The sequence below is a fragment of the Oncorhynchus mykiss genome, chromosome 3 (assembly GCF_057628025.1).
Source record: "Oncorhynchus mykiss isolate SJ-2025 chromosome 3, ASM5762802v1, whole genome shotgun sequence".
Classification (NCBI taxonomy): domain Eukaryota; kingdom Metazoa; phylum Chordata; class Actinopteri; order Salmoniformes; family Salmonidae; genus Oncorhynchus; species Oncorhynchus mykiss.
Genome location: NC_143024.1, coordinates 12242501 through 12262500, shown reverse-complemented (window position 1 = coordinate 12262500; position 20000 = coordinate 12242501). Strand labels below are relative to the sequence as shown.

The following is a 20000-nucleotide window of genomic DNA, read 5'->3' as shown; positions in this document are numbered from 1 at the left end:
GTAAGACTTTGGCCCCAGTCTTCTCTCTCTCTTCCATCACATACTTAGTGCCCTTCACTGTTCTAAGTCTGGTTTGGCCCCAGTCTTCTCTCTCTCTCTCTCTCTCTTCCATCACAGACTTAGTCTGCTCTAAGTCAGTTTGGCCCTTTCTTACACTAAGGACTCGTCATCCAAGCCAAGAGACCCTTGCTACTGCCCACCCCCCCACCCCCCCATCCCTCCACACACCATCACACCCCCTCCACCCCTCCACACACCATCACACTCCCCCACCCCTCCACACACCATCACACCCCCTCCACCCCTCCACACACCATCACACCGCCTCCACCCTTCCACACACCATCACACCCCCTCCACCCCTCCACACACCATCACACCCCCTCCACCCCTCCACACACCATCGCACCCCCTCCACCCCTCCACACACCATCACACCCCTCCACACACCATCACACCCCCTCCACCCTTCCACACACCATCATACTCTCTCCACCCCTCCACACACCATCACACCCCCTCCACCCCTCCACACACCATCACACCCCTCCACACACCATCACACTCCCTCCACCCCTCCACACACCATCACACTCCCTCCACCCCTCCACACACCATCACACTCCCTCCACCCCTCCACACACCATCACACTCCCTCCACCCCTCCACACACCATCACACTCCCTCCAACACTCCGTTTTAGGCCTGTGGTGATCAGAGGGGCTGAGCGAGCCTCCAAAATGTTTTGCCAAAAACCACAACATGGAGGGAGGCGTTGTTGAGTGAGTAACAACAAGGACAGAATGGCCATTAGACTAACAAACTTCTGTTCGTTACACGGAACCCAATCCGGCTGCATGCGCCATCGTGCATGAATGTATTTTGTTCCCCTACACCAAACACGATCATGACACGCAGGTTAAAACATCAGGACAAACTCTGAACCAATTACATTCATTTGGGGACAGGTCGAAAAGCAGTGGGTGTAATAATTGAATAATATAGATTTCTACATTTATTTTGCAACGCTTGCGCGCTGTAGTCAGCCTGTTAGTGTGTGTGTGTCGCTAGACATCTCCCTCCATAGAGCTGCTAATCCGACATCTCATTAAAGCTCGCTGGCTGATTTCACATGAATCCCCTACTGGCACCCTGTTCTCTATGGTCCCTGGTCAGAAGAAGTGCACTAGGAAGGCAATAGGGTGCCATTTGGGATGCATACATCTGTGGTGTGTGATTGGTCAGACACCACGCTAGCTGCATACTTGGAGGAGAAGCCTGGGCCCGTATTCACAACGCTTTTTAAATGACAATGACCTGATCCTACATTAGTACTCCTACTCTGAGACGCTTTGTGAATACCCAGATCTTGTGGAATGACGTTGACGAGAAACAGTGTAAATACAGGCCCAGATCTTGTGGAATGACATTGATGAGAAACAGTGTAAATACAGGCCCAGATCTTGTGGAATGACATTGACGAGAAACAGTGTAAATACAGGCCCAGATCTTGTGGAATGACGTTGATGAGAAACAGTGTAAATACAGGCCCAGATCTTGTGGAATGACGTTGATGAGAAACAGTGTAAATACAGGCCCAGATCTTGTGGAATGACATTGATGAGAAACAGTGTAAATACAGGCCCAGATCTTGTGGAATGACATTGATGAGAAACAGTGTAAATACAGGCCCAGATCTTGTGGAATGACATTGACGAGAAACAGTGTAAATACAGGCCCAGATCTTGTGGAATGACGTTGACGAGAAAGAGTGTAAATACAGGCCCAGATCTTGTGGAATGACGTTGATGAGAAACAGTGTAAATACAGGCCCAGATCTTGTGGAATGACGTTGATGAGAAACAGTGTAAATACAGGCCCAGATCTTGTGGAATGACGTTGATGAGAAACAGTGTAAATACAGGCCCAGATCTTGTGGAATGACATTGATGAGAAACAGTGTAAATACAAGCCCAGATCTTGTGGAATGACATTGACGAGAAACAGTGTAAATACAGGCCCAGATCTTGTGGAATGACGTTGATGAGAAACAGTGTAAATACAGGCCCAGATCTTGTGGAATGACGTTGATGAGAAACAGTGTAAATACAGGCCCAGATCTTGTGGAATGACGTTGATGAGAAACAGTGTAAATACAGGCCCAGATCTTGTGGAATGACGTTGATGAGAAACAGTGTAAATACAGGCCCAGATCTTGTGGAATGACGTTGACGAGAAACAGTGTAAATACAGGCCCAGATCTTGTGGAATGACGTTGATGAGAAACAGTGTAAATACAGGCCCAGATCTTGTGGAATGACATTGATGAGAAACAGTGTAAATACAGGCCCAGATCTTGTGGAATGACGTTGACGAGAAACAGTGTAAATACAGGCCCAGATCTTGTGGAATGACGTTGATGAGAAACAGTGTAAATACAGGCCCAGATCTTGTGGAATGACGTTGATTAGGAATGGTGTGCTGGCTGGCTGGTGATACACAGCACACACACGACACACACACATAGTCATTCATGCATTTTCGTTCAAGTGTTTCCTCCTCCTATGCCCCCTATTCCTCCTCTACATTAATATTCTCCTCCTATTCCTCCTCTACATTAATATCCTCCTCCTATTCCTCCTTCCTCCTCTACATTAATATCCTCCTCCTATTCCTCCTTCCTCCTCTACATTAATATCCTCCTCCTATTCCTCCTTCCTCCTCTACATTAATATTCTCCTCCTACTCCTCCTCTACAATAATATCCTCCTCCTATTCCTCCTTCCTCCTCTACAATAATATCCTCCTCCTATTCCTCCTTCCTCCTCTACATTAATATCCTCCTCCTATTCCTCCTTCCTCCTCTACATTAATATCCTCCTCCTATTCCTCCTTCCTCCTCTACAATAATATCCTCCTCCTATTCCTCCTTCCTCCTCTACAATAATATCCTCCTCCTATTCCTCCTTCCTCCTCTACAATAATATTCTCCTCCTATTCCTCCTTCCTCCTCTACATTAATATCCTCCTCCTATTCCTCCTTCCTCCTCTACATTAATATCCTCCTCCTATTCCTCCTTCCTCCTCTACATTAATATCCTCCTCCTATTCCTCCTTCCTCCTCTACAATAATATCCTCCTCCTATTCCTCCTTCCTCCTCTACATTAATATCCTCCTCCTATTCCTCCGTCCTCCTCTACAATAAAATCCTCCTCCTATTCCTCCTTCCTCCTCTACATTAATATCCTCCTCCTATTCCTCCGTCCTCCTCTACAATAATATCCTCCTCCTATTCCTCCTTCCTCCTCTACATTAATATCCTCCTCCTATTCCTCCTTCCTCCTCTACATTAATATCCTCCTCCTATTCCTCCTTCCTCCTCTACATTAATATCCTCCTCCTATTCCTCCTTCCTCCTCTACATTAATATCCTCCTCCTATTCCTCCTTCCTCCTCTACAATAATATCCTCCTCCTATTCCTCCTTCCTCCTCTACATTAATATCCTCCTCCTATTCCTCCTTCCTCCTCTACATTAATATCCTCCTCCTATTCCTCCTTCCTCCTCTACAATAATATCCTCCTCCTATTCCTCCTTCCTCCTCTACAATAATATCCTCCTCCTATTCCTCCTTCCTCCTCTACAATAATATTCTCCTCCTATTCCTCCTTCCTCCTCTACAATAATATCCTCCTCCTATTCCTCCTTCCTCCTCTACAATAATATCCTCCTCCTATTCCTCCTTCCTCCTCTACAATACTATCCTCCTATTCCTCCTTCCTCCTTCCTCCTCTACATTAATATCCTCCTCCTACTCCTCCTATTCCTCCTTCCTCCTCTACAATACTATCCTCCTCCTACTCCTCCTTCCTCCTTCCTCCTCTACATTAATATTCTCCTCCTATTCCTCCTCTACAATAAAATCCTCCTCCTATTCCTCCTTCCCCCTCTACAATAATATCCTCCTCCTATGCCTCCTTCCTCCTCTACAATAATATCCTCCTCCTATTCCTCCTTCCTCCTCTACAATAATATCCTCCTCCTATTCCTCCTTCCTCCTCTACAATAATATCCTCCTCCTATTCCTCCTTCCTCCTCTACAATAATATCCTCCTCCTATTCCTCCTTCCTCCTCTACAATAATATCCTCCTCCTACTCCTCCTTCCTCCTCTACAATAATATCCTCCTCCTATTCCTCCTTCCTCCTCTACAATAATATCCTCCTCCTACTCCTCCTTCCTCCTCTACAATAATATCCTCCTCCTATTCCTCCTTCCTCCTCTACAATAATATCCTCCTCCTACTCCTCCTTCCTCCTCTACAATAATATCCTCCTCCTATTCCTCCTTCCTCCTCTACAATAATATCCTCCTCCTACTCCTCCTTCCTCCTCTACATTAATATCCTCCTCCTATTCCTCCGTCCTACTCTACATTAATATCCTCCTCCTATTCCTCCTCTACAATAATATCCTCCTCCTATTCCTCCTCTACAATAATATCCTCCTCCTATTCCTCCTTCCTCCTCTACAATAATATCCTCCTCCTATTCCTCCTTCCTCCTCTACAATAATATCCTCCTCCTATTCCTCCGTCCTCCTCTACATTAATATTCTCCTCCTATTCCTCCTCTACAATAATATCCTCCTCCTATTCCTCCTTCCTCCTCTACAATAATATTCTCCTCCTATTCCTCCTTCCTCCTCTACATTAATATCCTCCACCTATTCCTCCTTCCTCCTCTACATTAATATCCTCCTCCTACTCCTCCTATTCCTCCTTCCTCCTCTACATTAATATCCTCCTCCTATTCCTCCTTCCTCCTTCCTCCTCTACATTAATATCCTCCTCCTACTCCTCCTATTTCTCCTTCCTCCTCTACAATACTATCCTCCTCCTACTCCTCCTTCCTCCTTCCTCCTCTACATTAATATTCTCCTCCTATTCCTCCTCTACAATAATATCCTCCTCCTATGCCTCCTTCCTCCTCTACAATAATATCCTCCTCCTATTCCTCCTTCCTCCTCTACAATAATATCCTCCTCCTATTCCTCCTTCCTCCTCTACATTAATATTCTCCTCCTATTCCTCCTCTACAATAATATCCTCCTCCTATGCCTCCTTCCTCCTCTACAATAATATCCTCCTCCTATTCCTCCTTCCTCCTCTACAATAATATCCTCCTCCTACTCCTCCTTCCTCCTTCCTCCTCTACATTAATATTCTCCTCCTATTCCTCCTCTACAATAATATCCTCCTCCTATGCCTCCTTGCTCCTCTACAATAATATCCTCCTCCTATTCCTCCTTCCTCCTCTACATTAATATCCTCCTCCTATTCCTCCTTCCTCCTCTACAATAATATCCTCCTCCTATTCCTCCTCTACAATAATATCCTCCTCCTATGCCTCCTTCCTCCTCTACAATAATATCCTCCTCCTATTCCTCCTTCCTCCTCTACATTAATATCCTCCTCCTATTCCTCCTTCCTCCTCTACATTAATATCCTCCTCCTATTCCTCCTTCCTCCTCTACATTAATATTCTCCTCCTATTCCTCCTCTACATTAATATCCTCCTCCTATTCCTCCTTCCTCCTCTACATTAATATCCTCCTCCTATTCCTCCTTCCTCCTCTACAATAATATCCTCCTCCTATTCCTCCTCTACATTAATATCCTCCTCCTATTCCTCCTTCCTCCTCTACAATACTATCCTCCTCCTACTCCTCCTATTCCTCCTTCCTCCTCTACAATAATATCCTCCTCCTACTCCTCCTATTCCTCCTTCCTCCTCTACATTAATATCCTCCTCCTATTCCTCCTCTACAATAATATCCTCCTCCTATTCCTCCTTCCTCCTCTACAATAATATCCTCCTCCTATTCCTCCTTCCTCCTTTACAATAAAATCCTCCTCCTATTCCTCCTTCCTCCTTTACAATAAAATCCTCCTCCTATTCCTCCTTCCTCCTCTACAATAATATCCTCCTCCTACTCCTCCTATTCCTCCTTCCTCCTTTACAATGATATCCTCCTCCTATTCCTCCTTCCTCCTCTACATTAATATCCTCCTCCTATTCCTCCTTCCTCCTCTACAATACTATCCTCCTCCTACTCCTCCTATTCCTCCTTCCTCCTCTACAATAATATCCTCCTCCTACTCCTCCTATTCCTCCTTCCTCCTCTACATTAATATTCTCCTCCTATTTCTCCTCTACATTAATATCCTCCTCCTATTCCTCCTTCCTCCTTTACAATAAAATCCTCCTCCTATTCCTCCTTCCTCCTTTACAATAAAATCCTCCTCCTATTCCTCCTTCCTCCTCTACAATAATATCCTCATCCTACTCCTCCTATTCCTCCTTCCTCCTCTACATTAATATTCTCCTCCTATTCCTCCTTCCTCCTTTACAATAAAATCCTCCTCCTATTCCTCCTTCCTCCTTTACAATAAAATCCTCCTCCTATTCCTCCTTCCCCTCTACAATAATATCCTCCTCCTATGCCTCCTTCCTCCTCTACAATAATATCCTCCTCCTATTCCTCCTTCCTCCTCTACAATAATATCATCCTCCTATTCCTCCTTCCTCCTCTACAATAATATCCTCCTCCTACTCCTCCTTCCTCCTTTACAATAAAATCCTCCTCCTATTCCTCCTTCCTCCTTTACAATAATATCCTCCTCCTATTCCTCCTTCCTCCTCTACATTAATATCCTCCTCCTATTCCTCCTTCCTCCTTCCTCCTCTACAATAATATCCTCCTCCTATTCCTCCTTCCTCCTCTACATTAATATCCTCCTCCTATTCCTCCTTCCTCCTTCCTCCTCTACAATAATATCCTCCTCCTACTCCTCCTTCCTCCTCTACAATAATATCCTCCTCCTATTCCTCCTTCCTCCTTTACAATAATATCCTCCTCCTATTCCTCCGTCCTCCTCTACATTAATATTCTCCTCCTACTCCTCCTCTACAATAATATCCTCCTCCTATTCCTCCTTCCTCCTCTACATTAATATCCTCCTCCTATTCCTCCTTCCTCCTTTACAATAATATCCTCCTCCTATGCCTCCTTCCTCTACAATAATATCCTCCTCCTATTCCTCCTTCCTCCTCTACAATAATACCTCCTCCTATTCCTCTTTCCTCCTTTACAATAAAATCCTCCTCCTATTCCTCCTTCCTCCTCTACATTAATATCCTCCTCCTATTCCTCCTTCCTCCTCTACAATAATATCCTCCTCCTATTCCTCCTTCCTCCTCTACAATAATATCCTCCTCCTATTCCTCTTTCCTCCTTTACAATAAAATCCTCCTCCTATTCCTCCTTCCTCCTCTACATTAATATCCTCTTCCTATTCCTCCTTCCTCCTCTACAATAATATCCTCCTCCTATTCCTCCTTCCTCCTCTACAATACTATCCTCCTCCTATTCCTCCTTCCTCCTCTACATTAATATCCTCCTCCTATTCCTCCTTCCTCCTCTACAATAATATCCTCCTCCTATTCCTCCTTCCTCCTCTACAATAATATCCTCCTCCTATTCCTCTTTCCTCCTTTACAATAAAATCCTCCTCCTATTCCTCCTTCCTCCTCTACATTAATATCCTCTTCCTATTCCTCCTTCCTCCTCTACAATAATATCCTCCTCCTATTCCTTTTTCCTCCTTTACAATAAAATCCTCCTCCTATTCCTCTTTCCTCCTTTACAATAAAATCCTCCTCCTATTCCTCCTTCCTCCTCTACAATAATATCCTCCTCCTATTCCTCTTTCCTCCTTTACAATAAAATCCTCCTCCTATTCCTCCTTCCTCCTCTACATTAATATCCTCTTCCTATTCCTCCTTCCTCCTCTACAATAATATCCTCCTCCTATTCCTCCTTCCTCCTCTACAATACTATCCTCCTCCTATTCCTCCTCTACAATAATATCCTCCTCCTATTCCTCCTTCCTCCTCTACATTAATATCCTCCTCCTATTCCTCCTTCCTCCTCTACAATAATATCCTCCTCCTATTCGTCCTTCCTCCTCTACAATAATATCCTCCTCCTATTCCTCTTTCCTCCTTTACAATAAAATCCTCCTCCTATTCCTCCTATTCCTCCTCTACATTAATATCCTCTTCCTATTCCTCCTTCCTCCTCTACAATAATATCCTCCTCCTATTCCTCCGTCCTCCTCTACAATAATATCCTCCTCCTATTCCTCCTCTACAATAATATCCTCCTCCTATTCCTCCGTCCTCCTCTACAATAATATCCTCCTCCTACTCCTCCTCTACATTAATATCCTCCTCCTACTCCTCCTTCCTCCTCTACAATAATATCCTCCTCCTATTCCTCCGTCCTCCTCTACAATAAAATCCTCCTCCTATTCCTCCTTCCTCCTTTACAATAATATCCTCCTCCTATTCCTCCTTCCTCCTTTACAATAAAATCCTCCTCCTATTCCTCCTATTCCTCCTCTACATTAATATCCTCTTCCTATTCCTCCTTCCTCCTCTACAATAATATCCTCCTCCTATTCCTCCGTCCTCCTCTACAATAATATCCTCCTCCTATTCCTCCTCTACAATAATATCCTCCTCCTATTCCTCCTTCCTCCTCTACAATAATATCCTCCTCCTATTCCTCCGTCCTCCTCTACAATAATATCCTCCTCCTATTCCTCCTTCCTCCTCTACATTAATATCCTCCTCCTATTCCTCCTTCCTCCTCTACAATAATATCCTCCTCCTATTCCTCCTTCCTCCTCTACAATAATATCCTCCTCCTATTCCTCCGTCCTCCTCTACAATAATATCCTCCTCCTATTCCTCCTTCCTCCTCTACATTAATATCCTCCTCCTATTCCTCCTTCCTCCTCTACAATAATATCCTCCTCCTATTCCTCCTTCCTCCTCTACAATAATATCCTCCTCCTATTCCTCCTTCCTCCTCTACATTAATATCCTCCTCCTATTCCTCCTTACTCCTCTACATTAATATCCTCCTCCTATTCCTCCTTACTCCTCTACAATAATATCCTCCTCCTATTCCTCCTTCCTCCTCTACATTAATATCCTCCTCCTATTCCTCCTTCCTCCTCTACAATAATATCCTCCTCCTATTCCTCCTTCCTCCTCTACAATAATATCCTCCTCCTATTCCTCCGTCCTCCTCTACAATAATATCCTCCTCCTATTCCTCCTTCCTCCTCTACATTAATATCCTCCTCCTATTCCTCCTTCCTCCTCTACAATAATATCCTCCTCCTATTCCTCCTTCCTCCTCTACAATAATATCCTCCTCCTATTCCTCTTTCCTCCTTTACAATAAAATCCTCCTCCTATTCCTCCTATTCCTCCTCTACATTAATATCCTCTTCCTATTCCTCCTTCCTCCTCTACAATAATATCCTCCTCCTATTCCTCCGTCCTCCTCTACAATAATATCCTCCTCCTATTCCTCCTCTACAATAATATCCTCCTCCTATTCCTCCGTCCTCCTCTACAATAATATCCTCCTCCTACTCCTCCTCTACATTAATATCCTCCTCCTACTCCTCCTTCCTCCTCTACAATAATATCCTCCTCCTATTCCTCCGTCCTCCTCTACAATAAAATCCTCCTCCTATTCCTCCTTCCTCCTTTACAATAATATCCTCCTCCTATTCCTCCTTCCTCCTTTACAATAAAATCCTCCTCCTATTCCTCCTATTCCTCCTCTACATTAATATCCTCTTCCTATTCCTCCTTCCTCCTCTACAATAATATCCTCCTCCTATTCCTCCGTCCTCCTCTACAATAATATCCTCCTCCTATTCCTCCTCTACAATAATATCCTCCTCCTATTCCTCCTTCCTCCTCTACAATAATATCCTCCTCCTATTCCTCCGTCCTCCTCTACAATAATATCCTCCTCCTATTCCTCCTTCCTCCTCTACATTAATATCCTCCTCCTATTCCTCCTTCCTCCTCTACAATAATATCCTCCTCCTATTCCTCCTTCCTCCTCTACAATAATATCCTCCTCCTATTCCTCCGTCCTCCTCTACAATAATATCCTCCTCCTATTCCTCCTTCCTCCTCTACATTAATATCCTCCTCCTATTCCTCCTTCCTCCTCTACAATAATATCCTCCTCCTATTCCTCCTTCCTCCTCTACAATAATATCCTCCTCCTATTCCTCCTTCCTCCTCTACATTAATATCCTCCTCCTATTCCTCCTTACTCCTCTACATTAATATCCTCCTCCTATTCCTCCTTACTCCTCTACAATAATATCCTCCTCCTATTCCTCCTTCCTCCTCTACATTAATATCCTCCTCCTATTCCTCCTTCCTCCTCTACAATAATATCCTCCTCCTATTCCTCCTTCCTCCTCTACAATAATATCCTCCTCCTATTCCTCCTTCCTCCTCTACAATAATATCCTCCTCCTATTCCTCCTTCCTCCTCTACAATAATATCCTCCTCCTATTCCTCCTTCCTCCTCTACAATAATATCCTCCTCCTATTCCTCCTTCCTCCTCTACAATAATATCCTCCTTCTATTTCTCCTTAATCTCCTATTTCAGATGGAGGCTTTTCTATTGATCAGGGAAGAGCTGTACATGATCCATCTGTGGCACCATGGGGGCTGGGCTGTGTGTGTGTGTGTGTGTGTGTGTGTGTGTGTGTGTGTGTGTGTGTGTGTGTGTGTGGTTGTGTGTGTGTGGTTGTGTGTGTGACAGTGTGTCGTTGTGAGGATGATAAACAACCTGGGGGAACTAGGTTGTGTGTCTGTGCATGTGCTCTTGAATGTGTGATCTCACTTGGTCACAGAGACGGTGTGAGAGTACTGCCTGGGTTTACTGGAATATTCACCATACGTTAGTCACCTTCCCCACGCGCTGTTTGGCCAGGCATTGTGTGGTTATTTATGGACGCAAGTAGGAACTCTATGATGACAGAGAGATGCTTTCAAAGGAACGTATGTGTGTGTGTGTGTGTGTGTGTGTGTGTGTGTGTGTGTGTGTGTGTGTGTGTGTGTGTGTGTGTGTGGGCGTATGGCTGGAAATCCCTATGACACAGCTATTCAATAACAGGGTTTGAGACCTGAAGCCTTCCACCTATTCATTTGACTTTAATAGGCACTTCAGACATAGTCATTTTATTTGATAAGGGGTTGAGTTTGGGTCAGAAACACTGATTGTCTCATAAAATATAGGACCTGTTGTAACTGCGTCATTGCCTTTCATTTTAATAAGATATTATCTTAAGATAAGATATTCATTTCCTCAGTAGTCTCTTCCGTCAGGTTCTAGCTCAGGGCTCTATGAAGCTGTTCCTGGAGAGTTACCCTCCTGTAGGTTTTCACTCCAACCCTGTTCCTGGAGAGTTACCCTCCTGTAGGTTTTCACTCCAACCCTGTTCCTGGAGAGTTACCCTCCTGTAGGTTTTATCTCCAACCCTGTTCCTGGAGAGATACCTTCCTGTATGTTTGAACTCCAATCCTGTTCCTGGAGAACTACCCTCCTGTAGGTTTTAACTCCAACCCTGTTCCTGGAGAGATACCTTCCTGTATGTTTGAACTCCAATCCTGTTCCTGGAGAGATACCTTCCTGTAGGTTTTAACTCCAACCCTGTTCCTGGAGAGATACCCTCCTGTAGGTTTCCACTATGGGATACAAATTTGTATTAGAGCAATAAGGTGTACAGGTAACTGCCAAAATAAACACTTGAGTATTTGAGAGATACATGTATATAGACACCAGGTGTGGTTGCTGAGTTAATTAAGCAATTCACATCCCATCATGCTTAGGGTCATGTATAAAAATGCCCAGTTGCCCATTATTTTGGCAACTATGGCTAGAAGAAGAGTTCTCAGTGACTTTGAAAGAGGGGTCTCAAATGAGCATAGAGGGTTAAAAAGATGTGTGTGTGTGTGTGTGTGTGTGTGTGTGTGCGTGTGCGTGTGCGTGTGCGTGTGCGTGTGCGTGTGATGGGAGAGTGGAGATGGATCCTGGGTTTGACTACAGGACAGGGACAGGCAGGGGGTGTCAGGTGACCGTCAGGCCCACTCTCTGTGAAACCCCAGAGACTGTAGCCTACTAGACATGATGCAGTGGAGGAGGAAGCTGGGTAATGTGATTAACCTTGGTGTGTAGCAGAGTAGCAGCCCTACAGACTGCATGACTGATGGGAGACTAGGCTCGACTTGACTAGACTGGATTGAACTGGACTGGCTGGACTAGTATGGGCTGAGCAGGGCTGAACTGTGCTGAACTGGGCTAGACTGGACTGGGCTGGGCTGGTATGAGGCTGGGGCTGGTGGGAGATGTTGTATACCACAGAATTATAACCTTTTATATAGCCTATATTACATATAATACAGTATACGGTATATATCTCTATTGTAACATCACACTCACCTAGTCACACACCTGTCACACACACACGCTGTTACTTGGTGAGACACACGTGGTTTGTGTTCCAAATGGTACCCTATTCCCTACATAGTGCACCACTCTTGACTAGGATCCCATAGGGCTCAGTTCAAAAGTAGTGCACTAATCTATATAGGGAATAGGGTGCCATTTGGGATGCAGACTTGGCCCCCGGCTGTATAGAGATCCTGACTGGCTGACTCCAGGGGGTTTAGTGGTTAACATGGCATGTGATCCAGTGGAAATGAACCATTCTTCATACTATCCCATCCCAGACAGACAGGCAGACCTACAGACAGGCAGACCTACAGACAGGCAGACCTACAGACAGGCAGACCTACAGACAGCATACTAAGACAAAATAATAATATATACGTACATTTGAAGTCGGAAGTTTTTCAAAGTTTACATACACTTAGGTTGGAATCATTAAAACTCGTTTTTCAAAGTTTACATACACTTAGGTTGGAATCATTAAAACTCGTTTTTCAAAGTTTACATACACTTAGGTTGGAATCATTAAAACTCGTTTTTCAAAGTTTACATACACTTAGGTTGGAATCATTAAAACTCGTTTTCAAAGTTTACATACACTTAGGTTGGAATCATTAAAACTCGTTTTTCAAAGTTTACATACACTTAGGTTGGAATCATTAAAACTCGTTTTTCAAAGTTTACATACACTTAGGTTGGAATCATTAAACTCGTTTTTCAAACACTCAAACAAACTATCGTTTTGGCAAGTCAGTTAGGACATCTACATTGTGCAAGATACAAGTCATTTTTCCAACAATTGTTTACAGACAGATTATTTCACTTATAATTCACTGTATGACAGTTCCAGTGGGTCAGAAGTTTACTTACACTAGGTTGACTGTGCCTTTAAACAGCTTGGAAAATTCCAGAAAATTATGTCATAGCTTTAGAAGCTTCTGATAGGCTAATTGACATAATTTGAGTCAATTGGAGGTGTACCTGTGAATGTATTTCAAGGCCTACCTTCAAACTCAGTGCCTCTTTGCTTGACATGATGGGAAAATCAAAAGAAATCAGCCAAGACCTCAGGAAAAAATGTAAGACCTTCACAAGTCTGGTTCATCCTTGGGAGCAATTTCCAAATGCCTGAAGCTACCACATTCATCTGTACAAACAATAGTACACAGGTATAAACACCATGGGACCAGGCAGCCGTCATACCGCTCAGGGAGGAGACGCGTTCTGTCTCCTAGAGATGAACGTACTTTGGTGCGAAAAGTGCAAATCAATCCCAGAACAATAGCAAAGGACCTTGTGAAGATGCTGTAGGAAACAGGTACAAAAGTATCTATATCCACAGTAAAACGAGTCCTATATCGACATAATCTGCATGGAAGAAGCCACTGCTCCAAAACCACCATAAAAAAGCCAGACTACGGTTTGCAACTGCACATGGGGACAAAGATTGTATTTTTTGTGGAAATGTCCTCTGGTCTGATGAAACAAAAATAGAACTGTTTGGCCATAATGACCATACTTATGTTTGTTTGGAAGAAAAAGGGGGAGGTCTGCAAGCCGAAGAACACCATCCCAACTGTGAAGCACTGGGGTGGCAGCATCATGTTGTGGGGGTGCTTTGCTGCAGGAGGGACTGGTCCACTTCACAAAATAGACGGCATCATGAGGAGGGAAATTATGTGGATATATTGAAGCAACATCTCAAGACATCAGTCAGAAAGTTAAAGCTTGGTCGCAAATGGGTCTTTCAAATGGACAATTACCCCAAGCATACTTCCAAAGTTGTGACAAAATGGCTTAAGGACAACAAAGTCAAGGTATTGGAGTGGCCATCACAAAGCCCTGACCTCAATCCTATAGAAAATTTGTGGGCAGAACTGAAAAAGCGTGTGCGAGCAAGGAGGCCTACAAACCTGACTCAGTTACACCAGCTCTGTCAGGAGGAATTGGCCAAAATTCACCCAACTTATTGTAGGAAGCTTGTGGAAGGCTACATGAAATGTTTGACCCAAGTTAAACAATTTAAAGGCAATGCTACCAAATACTAATTGAGTGTACAGTATGTAAACTTCTGACCCACTGGGAATATGATGAAAGAAATAAAAGCTGAAATAATCATTCTCTCTACTATTATTTCACATTCTTAAAATAAAGTGGTGATTCTAACTGACCTAAGACAGGGAATTTTTACTAGGATTAAATATCTGGAATTGTGAAAAACTGAGTTTAAATGTATTTGGCTAAGGTGTATGTAAACTTCAGACTTCAAATGTCTACCGTACCAGTCAAAAGTTTAGAACACCTACTCATTCCAGGGTTTTTCTTTATTTTGACTATTTTCTACATTTTAGAATAATAGTGAAGACATCTATACTGAAATAACACATATGGAATCATGTAGTAACCAAAAAAAGTGTTAAACAAAAACAAATATATTTTAGATTTGAGATTCTTCAAATTAGTCACCCTTTGCCTTGATGACAGCTTTGCACACTCTTGGCATTCTCTCAACCAGTTTCATGAGGTAGTCACCTGGAATGCATTTCAATTAACAGGTGTGCCTTGTTAAAAGTTCATTTTTGGAATTTCTGTCCTTAATGCGTTTGAGCCAATCAGTTGTGTTGTGACATGGTAGGGGTGGTATACAGAAGATAGCCCTATTTGGTAAAGTCCAAGTCCATATTTTGGCAAGGACAACTCAAATAAGCAGAAGAGTCCATCAGTCTATCATCACTTTAAGACATGAAGGTCAGTCAAGAAAATGTCAAGAACTTGAGATTGATTGGAACTCCAGTGAGATTGATTGGAACTCCAGTGAGATTGATTGGAACTCCAGTGAGATTGATTGGAACTCCAGTAAGATTGATTGGAACTTCAGTGAGATTGATTGGAACTCCAGTGAGATTGATTGGAACTCCAGTGAGATTGATTGGAACTCCAGTGAGATTGATTGGAACTCCAGTGAGATTGATTGGAACTCCAGTAAGATTGATTGGAACTTCAGTGAGATTGATTGGAACTCCAGTGAGATTGATTGGAACTCCAGTGAGATTGATTGGCCACACATTCAGTAGCACCTCTGTTCTTTTAGCATCAGTAAAGCATGTTGCCTTGATTGCCTGCTGTATGTTGCCTTGTGAACTGACGGTATAATTTACAACATCCAGGTTGTTTATCATTCTCACAACACACACACACACACACACACACACACACACACACTGTGAAGCTCATCTACTGATACACACCAAAGACAGTAGTCTATTTTTCACCTTAGTTGCCAGACAGTGATGTGATATTTATTCACCACTATCCTGTATGATCAAGCTGTAATTATTGCACATTAATATTTATTTCTATTTTACTTTAATTAAGGGGGCACAAGTGTCTGTTCATCACACTGTATGTACGTTGATGAATGTTGACAGTCCATACTGTTGGACCATGACTCACCAGCACAGTGAATCACAGGCTTTGTCCCAAATGGGCCCCTATTCTCTTTTGACCCTCTGGTCAAACGTAGTGAACAATTTGGAGAATAGGGCTCCATTTGGGACACAGACACAGCTGAAAGGAAGCACTCTGTCAGAACAACATCTCTCTCGCTCAGAGTGGTTGTGGTTCCCAGTGAGACTAAGGAGCTTCAAAGCTTTTTAGGACTTCAGTTCTCCCTTCATCTGATATGTGAACTCTCTCTTCAACAGTGACCTTTTTAAAAACTTTTTTGCATTTGAATTTGCTATGTATGTACAATAGTTATTAGCTAAATGGTGCCAATTAAATGTTCTTAAAGATCAATAACATCCCTGCCTCTCCCTCTCCAATCTCTCCCTCTCTCTCTCTCTCTCTCCCTCTCTCTCTCTCTCTCTCTCTCTCTCTCTCTCTCTCTCTCTCTCTCTCTCTCTCTCTCTCTCTCTCTCTCTCTCTCTCTCTCTCTCTCTCTCTCTCTCTCTCTCTCTCTCTCTCTCTCTCTCTCTCTCTCTCTCTCTCTCTCTCTCTCTCTCTCTCTCTCTCTCTCTCTCTCTCAGTGAGGGGATGTTCCAGATGGACAAGGTTGCAGCGCCTCACTGACCCAGAGAAGCCCAAGTCCCAAGGAGAGAGGATCCTCAAGCCCCAGGGAGACGAGCTGCAGGGGCAGGGAGACGGCCTGCAGGGAGATGGGCTCAGAGGAGAGGAGTTCAGCCATGTCTCACAAGATCTCTTCCCCCTCACACAGCAACAGCAGCTCCTCCTCCAAACACGACAGCCGACAGGTAACACCGACCACACACACACACACTCATTAATGTCACAGCTATCTCCAGTCAGGAAGAGAACATAATGAATGTCTCTGTTTGGAAAATGAGACCCATCGTTTCCAGAGGGCCTTGACCTCAGCGACGGTTCACCGTTTTAAATATTCAGGACCACAAAAAGACGCTGAAAATACATTGTTAATGCAAACCATTAAAAGGATAACAGTCATACATAAGACTGTACAGTCATACGTATTGGATGGTTGGCTGCTGCAGGATTCCCACTAACTATGTGTTGTTGTTGTCAGGTGGTCTGTGATGATGAGCCCAGTCACATAGGGCTCTATTCAAGCCGTATCGCTGAAGTTCAGCGTTACAGCGGGATTGAAATGTAAATGTTCTGGTGTTAGCGGAGACTGTATTCACGTCTCAATATGAAATGACCTTTACATCTCCGTCACGTGATCTGTAACGCTTCAGGGATCCAGACTGAATAGAGACTACAGTGTAGTAAGCTGTTGAATTACTGTACTACAGACCTCCCTCCATTAAAGACTTCCCTCCCTCCCTTACATAGCCCTCCCTCCCTTAAAGACTTCCCTCTCCCTTATAGAGCCCTCCCTCCCTTAATATAGCCCTCCCTCCCTTAAAGATTTCCCTCCCTCCCTTATAGAGCCCTCCCTCCCTTAAAGACTTCCCTCCCTCCCTTATAGAGCCCCCCCCCCCTTAAAGACCTCCCTCCCTTTAGGTGCCCTTAAAGAGCCCTCCCTCCCTAAAGACCTCCCTCCCTCCCTTAAAGAGCCCTCCCTCCTTTAAAGACCTCCCTCCCCCTTGAAGACCTCCCTCACTCCCTTAAAGAGCCCTACCTCCCTTAAAGAACTCCCTCCCAAAGACCTCTCTCCCCCCCTTAAAGAAGAGAGCCCCCCCCCTTAAAGACCTCCCTCCCTTTAGGTGCCCTTAAAGAGCCCTCCCTCCCTAAAGACCTCCCTCACTCCCTTAAAGAGCCCTACCTCCCTTAAAGAACTCCCTCCCAAAGACCTCTCTCCCCCCCTTAAAGAACTCCCTCTTAAAGATCTCCCTCCCCCTTTAAAGACCTCCCTACCCCTCCCTACCTCACTCCTTTAAAGACCTCGGTCCCTTAAAGACCTCCCTCCCTTAAAGAGCCCTCCCTCCCTTAAAGACCTCCCTCCCTTAAAGACCTCCCTCCATCCCTTAAAGACTTCCCTCCCTCCCTTAAAGACCTCCCGCCCTCCCTTAAAGAGCCCCCCCCCCCCTTAAAGAGACCTCCCTCCCCTAAAAAACAACTTATGTGGTATCAGTATTTGTCAGAAACGTTTATTCTGCTGTCAGAATTGAACTACTATAGGATAATTTTTGTCATAAAGTCAGTCTCGTCCAAAATGTAGTTTTGTAATTGAGTATGTCACAACGTAAATGAAGGTTGGGTTTATTTCAGTCCTGACCACATGCCCACAGCTGGCAGCACACAAGTACTCAGCAATTCGGAGTGCAGCTGCACGCGACCCGATTGTAATGCTCGTGGTAAATGTGGTTTCACTTTGGATATCCCTATGGAGCTAGTTAGGGACCATCGGTATATTACACAATGTACTGTACATGTGTGTGTGTGTGTTTGTGTGTGAGTGGTATCTCTCTCAGTGAGGTTAACACATTGACCTGGATATATGATTATAATCTCATCATCTGGCCGTATTATCAGGATCATTACTCTGTCCCTCCCTCCCTCCCACCCCGACCCGTCCGTCCAGCCATCAGCTCTGTGAATATTGTGTAGCGGATTAGATTAGTTATTACAGGAAAGGTAGAGTCTATTTACTGAGGTAGTTACTACAGGAAAGGTGTGTGTGTGTGTGTGTCTCTCTCTCTCTCTCTCTCTCGCTCTCTCATCTCTCTCTCTCTCTCGCTCTCTCTTCCTCATCTCCCTCTCTCGCTCTCTCATCTCTCTCTCTCTCTCTCTCTCTCGCTCTCTCATCTCTCTCTCTCTCTCTCGCTCATCTCTCTCTCTCTCTTACAGAGGTCACCACCCCCTCCTGACATTCTGACTGGTCTCTGTGGGAAACGGAACAGTCTGTTTATAAAACACTATTGTTTACTGGCTTGTCAGTTTATACTTGGGCTTTGTCCCAAATGGCATCCTATCTCCTAGTAGTGTACTAGATTGGACCAGATACCTATGGGCCCTGGTGAAATGTAGTGCATTATATAGGGAATAGGATGCCATTTGGGACACAGACATTATATAAAAATAATAATCTAACCTTGTTGTGTTTACAGGACAGTTGGGAGATTGTAGAGGGGCTGTGTGTAACCTTGTTGTGTGTCTACAGGACAGTTGGTAGATTGTAGAGGGGCTGAATGTAACCTTGTTGTGTGTTTACAGGATTGTGTGTTTACAGGACAGTTGGTAGATTGTAGAGGGGCTGTGTGTAACCTTGTTGTGTGTCTACAGGATTGTGTGTTTACAGGACAGTTGATAGATTGTATAGGGGCTGTGTGTAACCTTGTTGTGTGTTTACAGGACAGTTGGTAGATTGTAGAGGGGCTGTGTGTAACCTTGTTGTGTGTCTACAGGATTGTGTGTTTACAGGACAGTTGATAGATTGTATAGGGGCTGTGTGTAACCTTGTTGTGTGTTTACAGGACAGTTGGTAGATTGTAGAGGGGCTGTGTGTAACCTTGTTGTGTGTTTACAGGACAGTTGGGAGATTGTAGAGGGGCTGTGTGTAACCTTGTTGTGTGTTTACAGGACAGTTGGTAGATTGTAGAGGGGCTGTGTGTAACCTTGTTGTGTGTCTACAGGACAGTTGGTAGATTGTAGAGGGGCTGTGTGTAACCTTGTTGTGTCTACAGGATTGTGTGTTTACAGGACAGTTGGTAGATTGTAGAGGGGCTGTGTGTAACCTTGTTGTGTCTACAGGACAGTTGGTAGATTGTAGAGGGGCTGTGTGTAACCTTGTTGTGTTTACAGGACAGTTGGTAGATTGTAGAGGGGCTGTGTGTAACCTTGTTGTGTCTACAGGACAGTTGGTAGATTGTAGAGGGGCTGTGTGTAACCTTGTTGTGTGTCTACAGGACAGTTGGTAGATTGTAGAGGGGCTGTGTGTAACCTTGTTGTGTCTACAGGACAGTTGGTAGATTGTAGAGGGGCTGTGTGTAACCTTGTTGTGTGTCTACAGGACAGTTGGGAGATTGTAGAGGGGCTGTGTGTAACCTTGTTGTGTCTACAGGACAGTTGGTAGATTGTAGAGGGGCTGTGTGTAACCTTGTTGTGTGTCTACAGGACAGTTGGGAGATTGTAGAGGGGCTGTGTGTAACCTTGTTGTGTGTCTACAGGACAGTT

The 20000-nt window shown here is 44.2% G+C and overlaps 1 protein-coding gene across 2 annotated transcripts in view; it reads left to right on the top strand.

Moving 5' to 3' along the window:
* Nucleotides 1-20000, top strand: part of LOC149984364 (oxysterol-binding protein-related protein 3-like) — a 124592-nt gene that overhangs the window by 42074 nt on the left and 62518 nt on the right. For both annotated transcript variants that reach the window (XM_090220941.1, XM_090220932.1), the window contains exon 2: nt 16433-16657. In XM_090220941.1, the coding sequence (XP_090077067.1) occupies nt 16562-16657 (96 nt within the window). In that variant the 5' untranslated portion in view covers nt 16433-16561. The remainder of the gene's footprint in view (nt 1-16432; nt 16658-20000) is intronic.